Source organism: Trichosurus vulpecula, chromosome 3, assembly GCF_011100635.1.
Source record: "Trichosurus vulpecula isolate mTriVul1 chromosome 3, mTriVul1.pri, whole genome shotgun sequence".
Lineage (NCBI taxonomy): Eukaryota > Metazoa > Chordata > Mammalia > Diprotodontia > Phalangeridae > Trichosurus > Trichosurus vulpecula.
In genome coordinates, this window is record NC_050575.1 from 25,115,351 (window position 1) to 25,134,721 (window position 19,371).

The 19,371-nt window shown below is 36.9% G+C and overlaps 1 protein-coding gene across 9 annotated transcripts in view; it reads left to right on the top strand.

Moving 5' to 3' along the window:
• RAPGEF6 (Rap guanine nucleotide exchange factor 6) overlaps positions 1-19,371 on the top strand; it is a 236,387-nt gene that overhangs the window by 36,866 nt on the left and 180,150 nt on the right. For all 9 annotated transcript variants that reach the window (XM_036748835.1, XM_036748842.1, XM_036748840.1 and 6 more), the window contains exons 2-5: positions 1,634-1,704; positions 6,318-6,374; positions 7,262-7,345; positions 15,642-15,711. In XM_036748835.1, coding sequence (XP_036604730.1) covers positions 1,634-1,704; positions 6,318-6,374; positions 7,262-7,345; positions 15,642-15,711 — 282 coding nt within the window. The remainder of the gene's footprint in view (positions 1-1,633; positions 1,705-6,317; positions 6,375-7,261; positions 7,346-15,641; positions 15,712-19,371) is intronic.

Sequence of the window (19,371 nt, forward strand, 5' to 3'; positions counted from 1 at the left end):
ACAAAACTAACCTGGAAAGGGAAGGGAACACCAGGGGATACTCCTTAGGGAGGAGGGGAATCTTTTTCTGTGGAGTTGAAACCAAGTAGAGCTGCAGTTAGATTCACGGACAGAAGGGAATCACTTTTTGTTGGAAAAGGCACCTACTTTGGTATCAGAGGACCCTGAGTTCAAATGTAAATCTGATGCTTACCAGTTTTGTGACCTTAAGCAAGTCACTTTACTCCTTTGAGGCTCAATTTTTGTATCTGTAAAGTGAGGAGATTGGATTAGATGGCCTCTCAAGTCCCTTCCTACTCAGGATTATTTGAGGTGAAGCCATTGAGCTGTGTGGTGAAGAGAGAGAAGGATTTCAATAGGTTGAAATATCTGGTGGATTCAGAAATATATAGGGACAGTATAAGTTTATGCAAATGTACCCTGAGTGAGAGAGGGCAGTCGGTAGGATATCATGCATGAAGAATAAGGTGAGATGAAGCTGGAAAGGTAAAGTAGAGCCCCAGTCTGTAAGGCCTTGAGTGATAAGATCAGAAGCAGGAAACTAGGAACCACTGAAGGATTTTGAATATTAAAATGATGTGTTTGGACCCAAATGTTAGGAAAATTACTTTGGAGGCTGTGAAAAGCATGGGTTTGAGGAGAGCTAATATAATACTTCAAAAGAGAATTAATGAAGGGCTGAACCAGGTTGGTTTTAAAGTGAATGGTGAGGAGGAGATGAATGCAAAGAACATCGAGGCAGAAATGACAGGACTTGGTAATTGACTCAGAGGGAAAGAGCATCAAGTCAAAGATTTCTTCTCTTTGTCTTCTTTTCCCAATCTTTGCCCATTAAAATACCAACCAACTTTCAGGGTTCATCTTGAGATGGTGCTTGCTTCGTGAATTCTTTCCCATCCTCCCTCCTGAATTGCTCCCCCCAATGGATTTTCATAGCATTACATTCATATTCATAATGGAGATTGCTTTAGTTTTGGTACTCACATCTCATCAGTTGCTTCTTGCTTCTGCCTTTCTTGATTAGAAGACTAGAGGGTAGAGCTAAAAAGCTCACTTCATAGCTTCCCTTTATGGGGGGGGGGCAAATCCTAGCTCTCTCTTCCATTTGCCACCAGCTGCTCTGGTTGTTTTCTGTGCCTTCCTTGTTGAGTAGTAAAATTAATGAGCTTTGTGACAGCTATTTTACCTTCAAAGGGAGGGTGGAAAGGGAAGAAATAAGCATTTATTTAGCGCTTACTATATAGGCACCACGCACTGGGCTAATCACTTTACAAATATTATTTGATCTTTATAACAACTGTGGGAGCTTGGTGCTGTTGTTATCCTCATTTTACAGGTGAGGAAACTGAAGCAGACAGGTTAAATAACGTGTCCAGGGTCATACAGCTAGTAGGCGTTTCAGGCTGGATCTGAACTCAGGTGTTCTTGATACCAAACTCGGTGCCCTTCAAAGATCTGTTTTGGTTAATTGCAAATTTTGCAACTATGTCCTGGATCCTTGAGATTGCCAGAAATCTAAAGTCCAAATTAATCTGGGGATGGGGGTGGGGGGACAGAGGGAGGGGAAGGACCTCGTTGTACTTAGAAATTTTTATTTGGATGAAAACCTAAAATTTCTTTTTTCTTTCTACAGGATCTAAATACTATTTATTCTTATCTTCACGGGATGGAGATTTTATCAAATCTCAGGGAACATCAGCTAAGGTAAATAGTAGCCAATAAATAACCCACAATAAGGAGAAAAATATGAGTCACTAATAGGAATAAAAAGCTGCTTTCCTTTAGTGGTTTTCATCATAGACAGAGCTTAATGAATGTAGATTAAATATCGTTACACAAAACATCCATAATAGCGAAAATATTTCAAAACTCCCAACTTAGTTGATTTTATTATAGTTATAAAATTAGCTCTTATGAACAATTCAGTTTAACAGATATTTTAAAAAATCATCTTTATCTTATAGTAGTCATTTTGTATTTTTTAAAAGTATAATTGATCTAGTGGTGTATTATAGACCTGAAGGATGTAAGTGGCCTACTCAATTATAGTTGAAGCCTCATCCTAGATTGTGACTAATAGAGGTAATGATTTATTTATCTGTACAAGGATTTGGGGTGTTGGGCAGAAGAATCATCATTATTCCCATTCCCTGGCATTTCTGGGTCTGGGTGGCTAAGTGGTGCAGTGAATAAAGCACTGGGCCGGGAGTCAGGAAGACCTGAATTGTGGAGCTTACTTGCATAATCACAAGAATTCTGACAAAGATATCTCTATCCTATTTTGCTCAAATTCCATGTCCAGACCCAGCATGGGTGGGATGTCTTGATGCTTTGGAAAGTGTTAACTTATTTTTGTACTTCCTGACCATTCTCTCTTTTTCAACATGAGTAGGTGACCATCTTATGACCACTTAGTGGAGATGCCCCGTGCTTCACCCAAACCAAGACCCTTCCTGCTAATATGTCATTTTTGGCCCTGAGGAGCAAGGTCTAGTAATCAATGAGATTCTGTATTTTACCATTCCTCTTTGGCATATTTGTTTGTCAAACCCTATAAAAACGAAGTCCTGGAAGAGGAAGGGATCTCAGATCGTGAGGAAGATCTGAGGTCTACTTCATCAGAGGGGATCATGGACCCTTTAATAAAGTCCCATTGGCTCAGAGCTCTGCCTCAGTTTCATTTATTGTAGGTTGGACAGTTTTAATCCCCACAGCCCTGCCAACCAATCTACTACAGACTACTTGCCCTATATTTCTCCTACTCCCGAGGCCAGGCAGACATCACTAGACCCCTTTACTCATGAAAAAATTGAGAAGTCAAATTTAAGGTAGTAATACCTCATCCCTGTATTTTTAAGCTTTTTTTTCATACAACATACTTGAAAGCTCATGATTTTATTTTTGGTTGGGAGAAGGGGTGTTAGTTCAAGTTGCTGGCTTATGACATTTAGTAGGGGATTATGAGAAGAGTTTTTGAAAAAAACACTTTGACTAACATTGCAGGGTGTTTGGTATAGGTCGAAGTGTTGTAGTTGGGGTCAGCAGAAACCTGAGTTTGTATCTTGACTCTTTTACTAGAACTAACATTTGATACAGCACTTTAAACTTTGCAAAGCATTTTACATACATTAACTCACTTTAGCCTCACAAAAGTGGTGGGTACTATAGTTATCCCCTTTTTACAGATGAGGAAACTAAGGCTGAGAGATGAAATGGCTTGCCAAAAGTCACCTAGCCATTAGTGGAAAGAAAGCTGGATTTGGAATGGAGGGCCCTTATCTTTATCACTTATTACTTGTGTGACAATTGCTTTTCTTCTATGGATCTTAGTTTTTTATCTGTAAATGAAAAGATTGGACTGCTGAGTGGGCTAGGCCTGACTCAAGCCAGTTTCCTGATTGTTTATGTCTCATATTGGAATTAAATGAAACACTGATGGATCATTCAGCGTTTAACAGAGGGTTAACTTAGCTAAAGTTTAGAAAGGTACTGAACTAGAATATAGGATGTGGCCTTCCTTCACCTCTGTGTGGAAACCATTCTAGACAGGCTGTGGTGCCTGCCAAGTCTGAAGGGCCTATACCTGATACAGGTGGGTTGAGCCTTAGCCTCCCGTGCCAATCAGATCTTAGCTTTTTTGTCTTTTAGGAAAAGAACTAGATTAAACTACATGAGGGAAAAGTGAAAGAGGATGCTGGTCCTGTTAGAGACTAAATGATTTCTGTGGTCCCCGACAGCTCCAAATCAATAATTCTGTGAAGTATCAGAGGCTGAATTTGAACCCAGGTCTTCCTCACTCTCAAATGTAGCATACTATTATCTACTATTCTGTGCTATGCTACTCTCTGAGCCTCTTTTGTACAAAGGAGATTAGTTGATCAATAAACATTTGTTAAACACTTACTGTATAACAGTCACTGTGCTAGGCTCTGGGGATACAAAGAAAAATTAGGTATCCCTTTCACATCATGACTTTCCCCATTGGGGTTTTGATATATTGTGGGTTGGCACATAAGAAATTAAATGGGAATTTTTTGGGAGTTTTGTGGAAGCTGCAGAAGATATATAAAAGCTAGCAGACAACACAGAGCCTTTGACCAAATACTTAACCCAAATTTTACAATACGGTATTCTAAACACTCCATAAGAGAAAAAGAAAAAATCCAAACTTCTTCTCTGGTACGAAGGGAGGGCGAAAACATTTTACACAGATTTTCCAGATTGTGGGACTGTCATGCCCCTAACACCTGCATAATCACTCTTGCCCTCTTGAAGCCTATATTCTTTTGGGGGAGAACAGTATGTCCATATATAAATATATACAGAATAAATATGTATAGAAAGAATATAAAATAAATACAAAGTAGTTGTAAACATGGTAATTGGAGAAGAGGAAATGAGGAAGATTTCATGTAGAAGGCAGAAAGAAATGAGAGTTCTCTGAACGGAGTGGGGTGCATGCTGTACATGTGGGTTATGGAAGATGGCTAGTTCAAAAGCATGCAGAGTTTGTTGTGTGAGTAACAGAGACAAGGCTAGGGTGAACAAGGGAAATAACAGACGGTGAGGCAGGAAAGATAGGTTGGGGCCAGTGGTGAAGGGTTTTAAGAACCAAAAAGAGAAGTTGGTATGTGATCCTAGAGTCAACTGAGAGACTGGAGTTTACTGAGCCGGAAAGTAACATGGTCAGAACTGTACTTCAGGAAAATTACTTTGGCAGCTGTGTGGAGGGTGGATTGGGAAGGAGAGAGGCTGGAAGACCAATTAGGAGACCATTGAAGTAGTCCAGGTGAGGGGTCTCATGAGGCCTGAGATGAGGGCCTGAACTTAAACTGATGGTTGTCAGAATTAGGGAGAAGTTGTATGTCAGGAGATTTTTTTGAGGTGGAAACTGCAGGATATGTCAACTCTCTGAATGTGTGGTGCGAGGAGAGTGAGGAATGGTGATGATACCCTTAGCTCTTATCTCACAAAGTTGTTTTGAAGACCAAACGAAATGAGGGATGTACAAGTGCTTTGTAAGTGTTAGTATGTGATATAAATGTCTATATTGTTGCTAATAATATTGATGAAGAAGAGTATTGTAACATTTTGTACAAAATACTGTAGACTCCACCTTCAGGGCAGATTTTGAGCTCAGGTTCTAATTTATTTAAAGATGTGGGTTGATCTGTAAAGAATTTACTAACTTTTGTACAGGCAGCTGTTGTCTGGGGTAGGATGCAGTGGCGTAAATATTCAAAAAATAATTTCAACTTTCTTGAGCAAATTTGGAGCTTTTTTTTTTTTTTTTTTAGCTTAATGTTACAGTTGTGTGAATTCCCTGAGTATGTATGAGGTTATGCCAGGGGCAGTAGTCTTAGAGCATTCTTGGTGGCTGAGAAATCTGGTCTGAAATTTCATGTTATCTCCAAAGTGCTGAATTTGATCTGCTGAACATAGAGTCAGAAGACCTGAGTGGGGATTCTGACTGTCCCAATTGGTGACTATGGACAAGTCACTTAACTTCTCTAAGCGTCAGTTCCTTCATTTTTTAAAAAAATCTAAGTGACTGATAAGGTGCTTTCTAACTTTTAGTCTATGATGTTATGATCCTTTGATTCTTTTATATTTTATGATCTATGCTCTTTGGAATTGAGTATTATGTAAATGAGAATTCAGTAGTCTAGATGTGGACCCAGATTGTATCCTGGTTTCATCTCTTTTATTGTGGTTGTGTTAACCTCTGTGCTGGTGCTACCATCCTCATTTCTGTCTGTTTATTTTTCTTGTCTGCTTGTGGCTGACTGGCCGGTTTTCTCTTTTCCTGTCTAGCTGATTCTGACTTCCAGAGCTGACCTTCTTTATCCTTTAGTAATCCTGATATCTTAAAGGTTTCTCACCCTAGTCTTGGTGTCTTTTGCACTAATACTCTAGATATACAGAGGGTTTTTTATTTTCTACTGGATAGTGGAAATTATTAAATTGTTGCTATGTGTCAGATAAGGGCCCATCATAGAGAAAGAGCATGAGTGGCCTGAAGTAGTGTTTTTAAAATGTAGAGCCTAAGCCATAACTTTGTGTTTTAGTTACAAATTGATAAGCTTGATTTAATGTCAAAAATGAAAGTTTAGTAAATATCATATTGCGCAACAATATGATGTTAAAAAGTGTATCTAAAAGTTCTTTGAACAGAAGATGAGGTTTATAACTGATTGGATCCAATAATGTGACACTGCTCAGTGTTATCTCAGTTTGTGTTAAAGATGGTCCTTTAAGCTATGCAACTTGAATCATAGTCTGTTACAAAAGATTTAACTTATGTTTTTGTGTATCAGGTTAATATCTGCAAGAGCACGGTATGAAAGATATAATGGGAATCAAATTCTTTTTTGGTAAGTGTTACTAACTTGGGTGAACAAGGTGGCTTTTATGTTTTGTTATTGGATTTTACCTTTGGTATCAGTTGTTACAGAACAAAAATTGTACAAACAGCTAGAAGTGATTTATTTTGTTTTGGTCCTTTATGAATTATTTAAAATTGTAAAATATATTTACTTTTAGGTCTGCATTTTGGCAGATTGGTACCTGTTGCCAAAGGAAAACCAGATAAAAAAAATTAATGCCTGCATGAATTGAATTTTTTAGCTACCTAATTTATTTAGGGTTGGTGAACTATTATATAGCTTAGTCTCCAGTTTAATGACATTGGCACACCCAATATTTAGACTGTTGCTAAATATCATGATTTTAAAACTGTGCCTACATATACAAATGTTAAGTATTCAAGGATTGGGATTATATATAAAATACCATATTTCGAATACAGAGATGCTTAGACCATCATCAGTAGGAAAGAAAATTAAAAGGGTGTTTTTTTTTTGGTAGTATTATGAAATGAAATGACTCTTCACATGCATTCTTCTGGTTTCTTTTATAGTTAGCCAGAATTAGCATTTATTATGTAACAGAATTTTCTTTCTTTGAAGCCAAGTAGCCCATATAGAAATGGAATATGTGACATTTAGACTGTGGCCAAAGCACTCTAGCCACATGGTTTAATGAACCCTATCAGTTAAATGTAATTTTGAACAGGTTTGACATGTGTGCTAAATCTAGATACAGAAGAATTCTGAATAGCATATCCCATTTGATTAGAAATTAAAAATTTCCTTTAAATCATTATACTCAGAGCACTTATTGATGAAGACAGTGAGTGAGTTTTGAATTCATCTAGTATTGAGACTAAATAAATGTGACTAAATATTTCTTTTTTTTATAGCTCTGAAACCATTGCCAGATGTTGGTATATTCTTCTTTCTGGATCTGTATTTATGAACGACTCTGTAATTTTCGCTCCTCAAAGGTATGTTATAAGAGTGTTGTTTTAGCAGTGATTTCTGGTCAGATAATCTCCATTTTAATAAGACTGTTTTACTTGGTTTTGTGATGCTTATACTTAGATAAAAAAAGAATTCTTTAACATCTTTCATGGAAAATGCTTGACGGGTCAGATTTTGTTTATATTTCTGATAGCATTATATTTATATGTTTAGGGGTTTTTAATCTTGGGCCTCTGAACTTTTTTTTTTAAAGATTTTGATAATTATATATAATTGGTTTCTTTTTGTAATTCTATGTATTTTATTTTATGCATTTAAAAATAACATTGTGAGAAGAGATCCATGGGTTTCATCATATTGTCAAAGGCGTCAGTGACCCCTGAAAAGTTAAGAAACTGACCTAGAGCTTATTTGGTCAATCTGTACTTTGAGACTCCATTTGGAGTGCTTGCTCTTTTTATGCTACATTATTTCTACTTTGGCCAAATTCAGATACACACCATAGTTTTGGAAACTAAAGTATGAAGTATGTCTGTTTATTTTCTTTTGGTAGTGAGGTGGTGAACCACAGGTGTGGAATGTTGCATTTATTGTCTAGACAGCAGTTACTCTGCCAGTTTCTCATTGTGTTATAGTTTTCTTGCCCTTCATGGCTAAACTTCATGAGGAAGCCATCTAGGATTGAGATCCCAGCATGTCCTCTTGCTCTCTCTTCTGAACTCTTTTCATTCTTGTTTCTGACCTCATCATTTGACTGAAATTGCTCTTTCCAAAGTCACCAACAATTTTTTAATGGCAAAAATCTAACTGCCTTTTCTCAGTCCTAATCATCCTTGACCTGTTTGTAGTATAGGTTGACAGCATTTGATACTGTTGACCTCATACTCCTGGATACTCTTCTCTCACTAGGTTTTTATGACATTATTCTCTCCTGGGTTTCCTTCATGTCACACCTAACTTTGTCAGTATCCTTTGTTTGTTCTTCATCCATATCGTGTCCACTAACCATGAATGTCCCATAACGGCTCTATCCTTGACTTCCTTCTCTTTCTGATCTTTATTATCTCACTTAGTGGTCTCATCAACTTCCACAAGTTCATTTATCTTTTCAATGCAGATGCTTACCATGTCTGTATATCTATTCATATCTGTATAGCTAGTCTAGTCTCTCTGCTAAGCTAAGCTAAGCTAAATCACATATCTTCAGCTGCCTTTTGGACATCTTGAACTGGATGTCCTGTATACATGTCAACTTCAACATGTCTAAAACAGAACTCATTTTCTTTCCTCTCAAACCCTCTCCTTTCTGAACTTACTTATTATTGTCAAGGATTATCCTCTTCCTTCCAGTCACTCAGGATGAATGTCATCCTAACCTCAGTATCAGCCTTTACTCTTGACTTTCACTTACACTGCATTTCCAGTTTACTGCCAGATTTTGTCATTTCTACCATCACAGTATCCCCCTGTATTTTTACCCCCTTCTCTCTATTCATAAAGCCACAGTTCAGGTCCTTTTTTCCTCTTTTCTAGATTATTGCAATAGCCTTCTAATTGATGTTCCTGCCTTGAGTTTTCGCCTACTTCACTTGGCTTATTTTTCTAAAATATAAGTGACCATATCAAGCCCATGATCTCCAGTGGCACTCTATTACCTCTAAAATCAAATATAAAGTCCTCTGTTATTTAAAGCTCTTTATAACTTGGACCCCTTCCAGTTTTTCCAGTTTTCTTATACCTTAATCCTAGTCCTTGAATGTGACACTCTTAACTTCCAGTCACTTTGCCTTTGCCCTGGTTACTTCTCAAGGAGATTTCTTTCCCTTCTCAACTTTTACCTCCTGGCTTTCCTGTCATCCTCAAGTTTAAGAGGCCTTTCCCAATCTGTCTTATTGCCAGTGCCTTGCCCTTTCAGATTATCTTCATATATTCTATGTGTATGTGACTGTCATATAGATTCATAGTCATTTACATATCTCTACCATGAAAATGTATACCACTTGAAGGGAGGGACTTGCTTTTGCCCTTCTTTGTATCTCTAGCATTTGCCCCAGTGCCTGGCACATGGTAAATATGTTGACTGACTGACTGAACTCTTTTTCTGTATAAGAAGAGAGTTTTTAGAGGATGTGGATTATTGGGAAGTGATATTGGTGTAAAAAACATCATCAATAAAACATTTAAAAAATTAGCATGCTCTCCATTCAGAGGAGAAGAGAAAATAGTCTAGAAGATTAACTATATGTGTTAGATTAGGATCAACATAAAATACTCCCTTCCCTGGAACCTCTAGTTAGCATTAAAGAACTGAGGTTGATGGACCTCCTAGGATCCAGAAGCTAGTTATAGTTGGAGTAGAATCAAGAAAGAGGAAAGGAGCAAGATTATTAGAAGTATGAGTTGGTAGATTTTTCTGAGATGAGTCAAGGAGTGGTAGTTGAAGAGCTAGAATTAGGGAAGATTTGCTGCCATTAGTTTATTGAATCCCAAAGATTTTTTAAATCTTGGACTGTGAGAGTCTTAGAGGCATATTTATCTTTGGTAACCTAAATTTCACCCTTCTTTTTATTTTTCCTTTAAACACAGCAAAGTAGTTTCCAAATCTCATTGATGTTAGAACAAAGAAGGGCTGAGTTGGAAAGAACCATAGTATTTAAAGCTGGATGTGACGCTAGAGATATTAGAGACATCCAGTCCAATGTTTGTAGAAGGAAAAATGGTAGTTTAGAGAAGGAAGGTGATTTGCCTCATAGATGATAGCTATGAACTACTGTTAGGTTTGTATTATAACCTATACTTAATCTGCTGCCTTACTTCTATATACTGTGTAGCTTCTTTAATGTCACTCTTCTAGTGAGTGAGAGAGCAGTGTAGCTCCCACTTCTCTAATTGTAGTTTTGCTTAATGATTCTAATGGTGGTATTATTTATTTGTTTCATGCCCAGTTTATTGCTTACCATATACTTTTCAAGGTAAAGCTTAGGTCATATGATATATATTAACAACTATGACAAAACTGAATAATTGATATTAATATTTTTATTGAAGTTGTGGTTTGAGATTTTTTTGTGAGTTACACGTGCTATCTTCTCCTGTTGGCATGATATCTAACTCTCATCAAGGGGTAGTTCTGTGTTTAGTTCCTTCTTTTCTCATAAAACTGTAATTCATTACCTATAGCTACTATTAAGAAAATGGGTGTATTAGAAGATGTAAAAATACCTTTAAGTGTTCATTTTGACACGTTTTTTTTTAAGCCTTTTAAACCATTATTAACTCTTTGGTGAATGAGAGGAAAAATTTTAACTGAGTCCAAAAAAATTTAGATATAGGTAAAGGATGTCAATTTTTACAAGCTGTACTTTAGTATGATTATTAGGAAAACTAGCAGCATCCAGCATTGCAAAGGGTTAAGAGGGAGAGTGTTTGAGTTAATAAAATACAGCCATTTCTCACAGCTCCTAGGGTAGGTGTTAAAAAAATAATATGTGTATCATGAAATTTAGATCCACAGATTAATGATAAAATTCCACCTCAGAGGAAAAGAGAAAAGCCTAAGGTTTCTAATAATGCAGAGGAAGTATGGGAGAGAGTTAGTTGTACATGATTATATTTGCTGGTGAATTCAAGGTAGCTCATTTCCAAATTTCAGATTATGGCAGCATACAAATGTAGTTAGGAAAACAGTAGGATTTATTAAATTATGTGGTTCAGCAAAATGTTCGTGTCTTATGTAATTATCAATAAGTTGATTAATTAACTCATAAGAACATTTGACAGATTCCTTTTGTCACTTAAGTCTGCCGTTCCTTTAGGTATTATATTTCAGCCCCAAATGAATTTAATCTTATTTTGGAGAACAGGAAAACTTTCTGAAATCTCCTATTAATTTTTAGTTGAGGTGGATAGAGGGAAAGGTGAATGATATAGATGATAGCTATAATTTATGAAAGCTTTACAGAAATTCTTGTTTTTTCTGCTGTTGTAGATTGTGATTTAGATGTTACGTGACCTTTAAAAATGCATTTTAACTGTCTTTGGGGGGAGATAGTTGCTTTGCCTAATATACTGCAAACAAAAACACTTGTGAATATGTCAGTACTTATTCTTTATCAAATGTAAGCCCTTCGACTTGTAGATTAGCAATGCTATTTCTGCTTTAGTTGCTGGCATGTAGCCTGTATCTACAAAATTTTAAATGAGGCATTGTGATGGAGCCAGTTACTAAATACTGCCATTTGTAGAATATCTCTCATATTTTTCCCTTTTTATTCCTACTGCCTTAGTACAGGCCTTCATTACCACCCACATAGGCTATTGTAGGTAACAGGCTTTTTCCACCTTCATTCTCTTCCTTATCCTATCCATCCTTCAGACCACTGCCAGATACTTTTCAATACCTAGATTTGAACATAGCACTCTCAAACCAAAAAATCTTCAGTAACTGTTTACAGTCAAGCAATAATACTGATAGCTGACATTTTTATAGCACTTTAAGGCTTGCAAACTCTTTTATACACATTGTTATTTGACCAGTTTTCTAAGATGTATACTACCATGTCCCTATTTTTCAGGTGAGGAAGCTGACACTTAGGAAGGTTATACAGCTAGTAAGTTCATGGTGGGGATTCACATTCGGATTTATGCAAACTCTGAATTTAATCCTTTTTTTGGAAGGTTTTATCATCCCCGGTGACTTTATTGCAGTGCCCATACTGTGCAATATGTATGCATTTGTTCTTTTGCTCCTTGATTTAGTAGATGTTTATTAGGGCTTTCTGTATGTAGAACATTGTATGAGGGGGAATGACAGATAAAAAGATGTGATAAGACATGGCCCTTGTCTTCATGGAACTTAATGTTTACTCATTACTGTTTATATATACATATATATCAATTAACATTGTATCTCATGTTTATAAGCTCTTATGTTCTTTGCCTTAGCTTCTGCTCTTACTGGCAAGATCAATCCCAGAGTAAGACTAGCTATATAGACACTAGAGGTATGCCAAAGGGGTTAGGATTTATCTTCTGATGCTATCCCCCCCCCCCATTCTGGTATGTTCTTCCTAATATCAGTCACTGAGATATCGCTTCTCTCTCACCTAGCCTGTGCCTGTTAATATCTTCTCAGTAACATCCACAGCATTGATTAGTGCCCCAATATCATTTAAGCAGTTAGCATCAATTAGCTTTTATAAAAAGAATATTTACTGAGAAGTAAGGAAGTACACATTCCCCCAGGAATAGGAGCACACTCTCCCTTAACTTCCTCAGTCCCTAGGGACAGTGGGCTTAAATTAAAGTGCTTATTACAAGGCGTTAACCTCACCAAGTTCATTTCTGAATGTAGCATAGCCAGGAGACAAAATCATTCTAGTACTGGGCCAGGTCAAGATGTTGATTTGGTACTTGCTTCCTATTGGGATCAGCTTGAATTCTAGCTCTTTGACCCCTGATGCTGTCTTCACGTTTTTTGGAACTCACAAGATCATACCCTAGTCTGTTTACCCTCTGATATTTCCTTTATCTAAGGCAGAAAGGAATAGATACAGCAGAAATCCTGTAACAGCCGGTCCATGTCCTTATGACTTTATGTCAGCTCAGATTAGAAGAGTAGGCATTGACATTCTTCTGATCCAGAGGCTCACAACAGTTAGTGCCCTTTTACTCAAACACAGACAGGCAGGAAAGAAAGCACCCAGTCCTCTTTCCACCACGTCATGTTGCAAATTCAAATGCCTAGCTTGACATACAAGGCCATCTTACAATCTGGCACCACTGTATCTTTCTAGCCTTATTTCTTATTTCTTCCTTCCATATATTCCACTAAGTAATTTTGCTTTATTGATCTAGTGAAGCCTGTCTTCTTTGCATTCTGAAAAAGCTCCATGTGCTCTCCCTCTTTCTTGCCTTTGCTTATGCTCTTCCTTATGCCTTTTGAATTTCTGCTATTCTGTTAATGTCAATCATTCAGTCAATCATCATCAATTAATTAAGTGGTAGTCTTGGTGTTAGGTTCTTGGGATACAAATATAAAGTGCTTACATTCTCATGGAGGATGAATTCATTTAAAATGAACAGTGAGTTCATTTGAAAGCATGTACTGAAGAAATAAAAGACAATAAATAGAGATGGTGTAGTTAGATGCAGATTACATACAATTCAGATACCTCCTTCTTCACGATACCTTTCCATGTTTGTAATAGCTTTCACCTTTAGATCTCTTAATAAGTAGGATTTTGTTTTGAAGCTCTCTATTGGACTTATTATGTAACATCTGTCATAATTCTTTATTTGCTTATCTCTCTTCTATTTTGTAAATTCCAAGATTTTAAAGTACCTTAACTTGGCTAAACTTTTTATCTCATACAGAAGCTAATACACAGCCTTTTCAGCCAGTAGGTGCTTAATAAATGCTGACTAGCTTATCTTTGTCAGCATATGTGATTTCTTAATTAAAAGTAAATGTTCTGCTATGCTGGAAGGGTTTTGTGTCTATTCTTAGATATTAGGTGAGTTGATTAATGTTTTCATTCTTTGAAAATAGACTTAATAGTTTTAGAACTTTTCAAAAACGAGAAGGGCTTCTTGACTTCTGTGCATTCTAAAATAGTTGTGATAATAATTGTTCATACCTATCCATCATTTTATGTTTATAAAATGCTTTGTATGTTTTATTTCATTTGATCTTTATAGTACATGATTTTATTTTATCTTCACAGTGACCCTATCAGGTAGGTGTCACATTATCCCCATGATACAGATCAGGAGAACCAGGTGCAGGGAGAGGTTAAAGTGATTTGCCCAAAATTACACAGCTAGTACATTGCAAAGCTGAAATTCGAACACATGGCTTTTGACTTTGTTTGGTACTCTTTCTAATATATCATAAAATTAATTTAAAAAATTAAGTTCATAATACATCATTTAAAAATAAGAAGTAAAATAAATACATAACTTTGTTAAGGTGCAGTAGATAGTGTTTCCCTAGTTTTTGATCTGTGGCTAGTTATAATTTTCCTGGTTTCTTTGACAAAGCTACCCTTACCATCTTATGCTAATACAGTTCTCTTATTTTGAACATAATCATAATTTTTTTTGTTTTTTTGGCAGGGCAATTGGAGTTAAGTGACTTGCCCAAGGTCACACTGCTAGTACATGTGTCAAGTGTCTGAGGCCGCATTTGAACTCAGGTCCTCCTTCTCCTGACTCCAGGGCCGGTGCTCTACTCACTGTGCCACCTAGCTGCCCCTTACATAATCTTAATTTAATCACACCAGACTTTAACCTAGTTGATTTTTGAGTAATCTAGAATAGAGGGATCGTTTTTTATATTGGCCTCAATTTCTAGACTATTGAAGGAGCTCTCCTTCACTGTTTTTCTGTAAAAAGTCTTGTCAGAATAAATGCTATTTTTTTTAAACTTCCAGGTGGTTTTCTGAAGGAGAACCTTAAGTTATTGCTTTTCACATAAATTGCTGTGACTTGTATTAAAACCACTTAGCATCTAATGGGGCAAGATTATGTATGTATCCCATAGCAACCCTGGGACTTCCTTCTTTCATTTTTACATGACAGTGTTAAAGATGTGTACTCAAGTAATATAGAGCATCATAAAACTTGGTACTTGAATTAACACTTATTATTTTTGTTAGAAAAGTTAGACTTTTCTAACTTTTTTAACTTTTTAACTTTTTCATGTAAAATTCTCTTTGCTTAGAAGGAAATAACCAGGTGTTAGAACAATAGAAAAGATTCACTGAATTGCTATTTTGTTTTAGATCACTTTTCATTGTAGTCTATAGCTTGTGACAGTTATGGAAGAAACAAAAAGCAGCATTAAGTCCAGAAAGGAAAGATTGAGCCATTACTTCAATATAATTTCATAATATTTATGAAGCGTAGAAAAAATAGAGTAATGTACTGCGAGTCAAAAGATCTGGATTCTATTGGACTCTTTTACTAACTGTGTGACCTTGGGAAAATTACTTCACCACTCTTTGTTTTGTCATCATACTCTATCTCATATGATTATTGTAAAAAATTAAAGGAGATAATGTTTGTAAAGTGTTTTTTAAATTTAAAAGCTCTCTGTATGTCAGTTACTACTCATATTTCCCTTAATTCAATGTAAATTGCAAGATATAGGAAGTTCTGAGACTTAGGTATTTTTCATATCACTAATGGGGACCAACTTAAAAAAAAGGTGTTTATCAAATGGTATTCTGATAATTGTAGGCTCTTTACTACATTGTTTTTCTCACCATCCCACATTGGTTAAAAAAACAACAACAACTTGTTTTTCTGTTTTCACAGTTTTGGTAAACAGTTTGGAGGAAAAAGAGGATATGACTGTATTGTATTAGAACCTTCAGAAATGATTGTGGTAAGAACTTTAAAGTATGCTGCGTATGTCTTTATGTGCTTCAATAACATCTTTCCCCTACCCTCCCTACCCTTATTTCATGTGCAAAGCACTGTGTACCTGAATGATGCTTATACTGATTAAGTCATTACCATGGTCAGAAGTTTAAATTTGAAGGTATAGAAATGGGGACCATGATTTTTCTGGTTCTTCAGTTACTGTTAAATTTCATTAACATTTATGAAATACTTTCAGGCCTTCTAGCACGGGAGCAGAGATGTTAGAGAAAAGTTTAGAATCCTGAGAGACAGTTAAAAAATTTGCAGTCTGATTAAATTAAGATCTCCTTAGATGGTTGAAAAGAACACTGAACTTAGTAGATGCTTAACTTGATACAGCCTTACTATCACTATTTTTAGAAATTAAGTCTTCATATACTTTAGATAGTGTTGTGATGATCAATCTGAACTTGAAGTGTGAAAAGCTATTCCCTTCTTCTAGAATTCCCTCTCCCTTCCCATCTTTTTATCCAAAGATAAGTCCCAGCTTAATATCCTTCTTAAGTCAACAAACATTAAGCACGTAACTCTAGCCATCTCTTGATTTCTTGATGCCTCATTAAGCACCCTTTACTTTCTAACAGTAACTCATAAATGTCCATTGTCACTCATTTGGGCACATAATCTTATATTTCTTTGCAAGTTGTAGTGGAAAGGGTTTGTATTTTATGGCCTTACATAAATAATTATCTTCTGAATGGATGGAGGAATATAAATTCTATTTTTTTCTGTATCTCCATCATCTAAAGTGGTGCTAAACACTTAGATATTAAGATATGCATTACTCCCCCACCCTGCTTCCCAGTCTAAAAAATTTTGTGTTGGGCATAAGAGAAAGTCTTATTTTTTTCTTGGTGGAGAGCATAGTTATATGTGTCAGTTACTATGCTAGGTGCTGACGATATAGATAAAACAAAATAGCACTTACCCTCAAAGAGCTTACATTTTAAATGGAGGAAATAACACATATGCCTGCAAGTATATACAAATTGCATACAAGTTAACCGTTAGGTGGAAAAGTCTTAATACCTGGGGGATTAGGAAAGGCCCTATGCAGAAGGTGGTAGGTGGCAGGGTTATGGTGGCAGAACATTTCTGTAATGCTCTGTGCATTACTGTCTGTGCAAAAACACAGAGATGAGAGATGAAATGTTGTGTGTGAGAACCTGCAAGAAGGCCAGTAAGGCTAATCTTTAGAAAATATGGATGGGAATGATGTCCTGTGTAGACAAGAAAGGAAAGGGCCAAGTTGTGAAAAGCTCTAAGGCCAAACAGAGCTTTTGTATTTGATCCTAGAGGTAATAGAGAATTAGGGAGAGAAGGTGGCATTGTCAGACCTGTTCTTTAGGAAGATCACTTTTGTGACTTTGTTAGAAGATGAATTGGAGCAGGGAGAAACTTAAGGCAAGGAGACTTACCCAGAAATTGTTGGATAAGAACAGATGAGAGTTGATGAGGGCCTGTACTAGGGTGTTGGCTGTGTGAATGGAGAGAAGGGGGGGACTCAGTAAGTATATCTGAGAGATATTGTGGAAATAGAAATGACAAGATTTAGCAACTGATTAGGTATGTAGGGTTAATGAAAGTGAGTTAAAGTTAATACTGAAGTTGTGAACTTGAATGATTTGAAGGATATTGGTATCCTTAACACACATAGGAAATTTGGGAATAAGGGTAGGTTTGGGGGCTGGGGGAGTTAACAGGTTGTTTTGGACATAGTGAATTTGATTTGCCTATGGGACATCCAGTTCAGAATGGCCAAGAAGTAGTTTGTAATGCAGAACAGAAGCTCAGGAATGAGGCCAGGACTGGATATATGTATACATTTCAGACTCATCTATATAGAGATGATAATTGAACCCATGAGATCTGGTGAGGTTACAAAGTGAGACTGTAGAGAGAAAAGAGAAGAAGGCTTAGGGTAGGGCCTTTAGTTATATCTCCAGATAGTGGTGTGATGTGGGTAATGAATCAGCAAAGGAGATGGAAGAATGTTTGGACAGATGGGAAGAGTAGTGTAATAAAAAACCAGAGAATAGAGAATAGAGATTGTCCATGAAAGCTGAATGATGGAGTTGGAAACCAGATTGTATAAGGGTGAGATAGTGGAAATACTGAAGATAGATCATTTTCCCTAAGAATTGGGTTGGGAAAGGGAGGGCAGCTATAGGATAATAGCTGGTGGGGATGGTAGGATTAGGGGAGAGTATTTTTGAGGATGGGGGAAATGCGCATGTTTAGAAGGCAGGGTAAGAGAGAGTAGAAAGGAAGAGATGGAAGATCAATGAGAGAAAAGATGATAATGGGAGCGCTGTGCTACAGAAGCTGGGAAGAGATGGGATCAAGCACATGTACCAAGGTTGGTCTTGAGGGGAAAAGGGCCACTTCCTCAAAGTTTGGAGTAAAGCATGAGATAACTGGGGATGATGTCAGGGGGAATTTGAGATGAAGAAAAGAGACTTCTCAGCATATGTCCATTATCATTTGAGGTACTCATCTGAGAAGACTGGGGGAATAAGGTCTTGAGGAGAGAAGATGTGAAACAATTGTTGTTGTTAGTGGGATAGGAAATCATTTAGAGAGAAGTAGAAGGATTTCCTTGCTTCAAGGATGCCAAGTTCTAACTGGAAAGGATACATTTGTAGTGGATCCGGTCAGAACCCTCTCTTCCCCTTCAGGACTTTTCCTCACTTCTGTCCAGCAAAGCAGAAGTAATTGGAGAATTCAAATGATGGGAACATTCCTGAATTGGAGCTTAAGTTGTGAGCAGGAATGTGTGGTATCAGGGAGTTTTAAACTAGAGGATGTGTAGAGTTGAATTAAGGAATCAGGATTATCAAGGGAGGAGAATATAGCCTGTACAGGGGTGTTGGCCCAGGAGAGAAGTCAAGGAAATGTAAGATACTTAGGAGAGTTTTGGCCTAATAGATAGAGAGTCGGTCTCGGAGCCAGAAAGACTGTTCTGTGTCCGGCCTCTAACACGTTTTGGCTGCAGATTGGACATATCACAATCCTTTAATGCTTTAGACAACTCTTTAAGATTATATATTTCATAGGAGGGGTCAACCTGCATTGGTAGAGGGAATTTCCTTCTCCTTCTTGTTTTTTAGCTCTCTTTTATGTGTTGTCTTCCCCCAGAAGAATGTAAGCTCCCTGAGGCCAGGAGCTGTCTTTCTTTTTTGCTTGTATTTGTATTCTTGGCATGTAGCACAGTGCTTTATTTTTGTTTGTCTGCAAAATCATGGGTCTAGTTCTTATCCCTGAGACATAGGAAGAGGCTTTATGATAGAAGATCATGGTTAGATAAGAACAGCTCAGAGTTCTTGATCTTGGAAATTTTGATGACAGGCTCAAAAGGGCAATCATCCCTTTATGTAATTGAGGTGGAATGGTGGATGAGTTGAGTGGGTTGATGAACTGGGAGATTAAGGCATTAGAAAAATCACCTGTATGTTTTAAGTCCCCTAATATGAGGGTAGGAGTTGGTGTGGGGAGCAAGACTGAATTTGCTGAGAAAGGAAGGCGGTTGCTTTGGGAGACACTTCCTGTTAATATTGCCCAATTATGTCTAGTCTGAAGTGATATTTTCTGCATGAAGCTTTTCCTGCTATCTTCCTTCAAA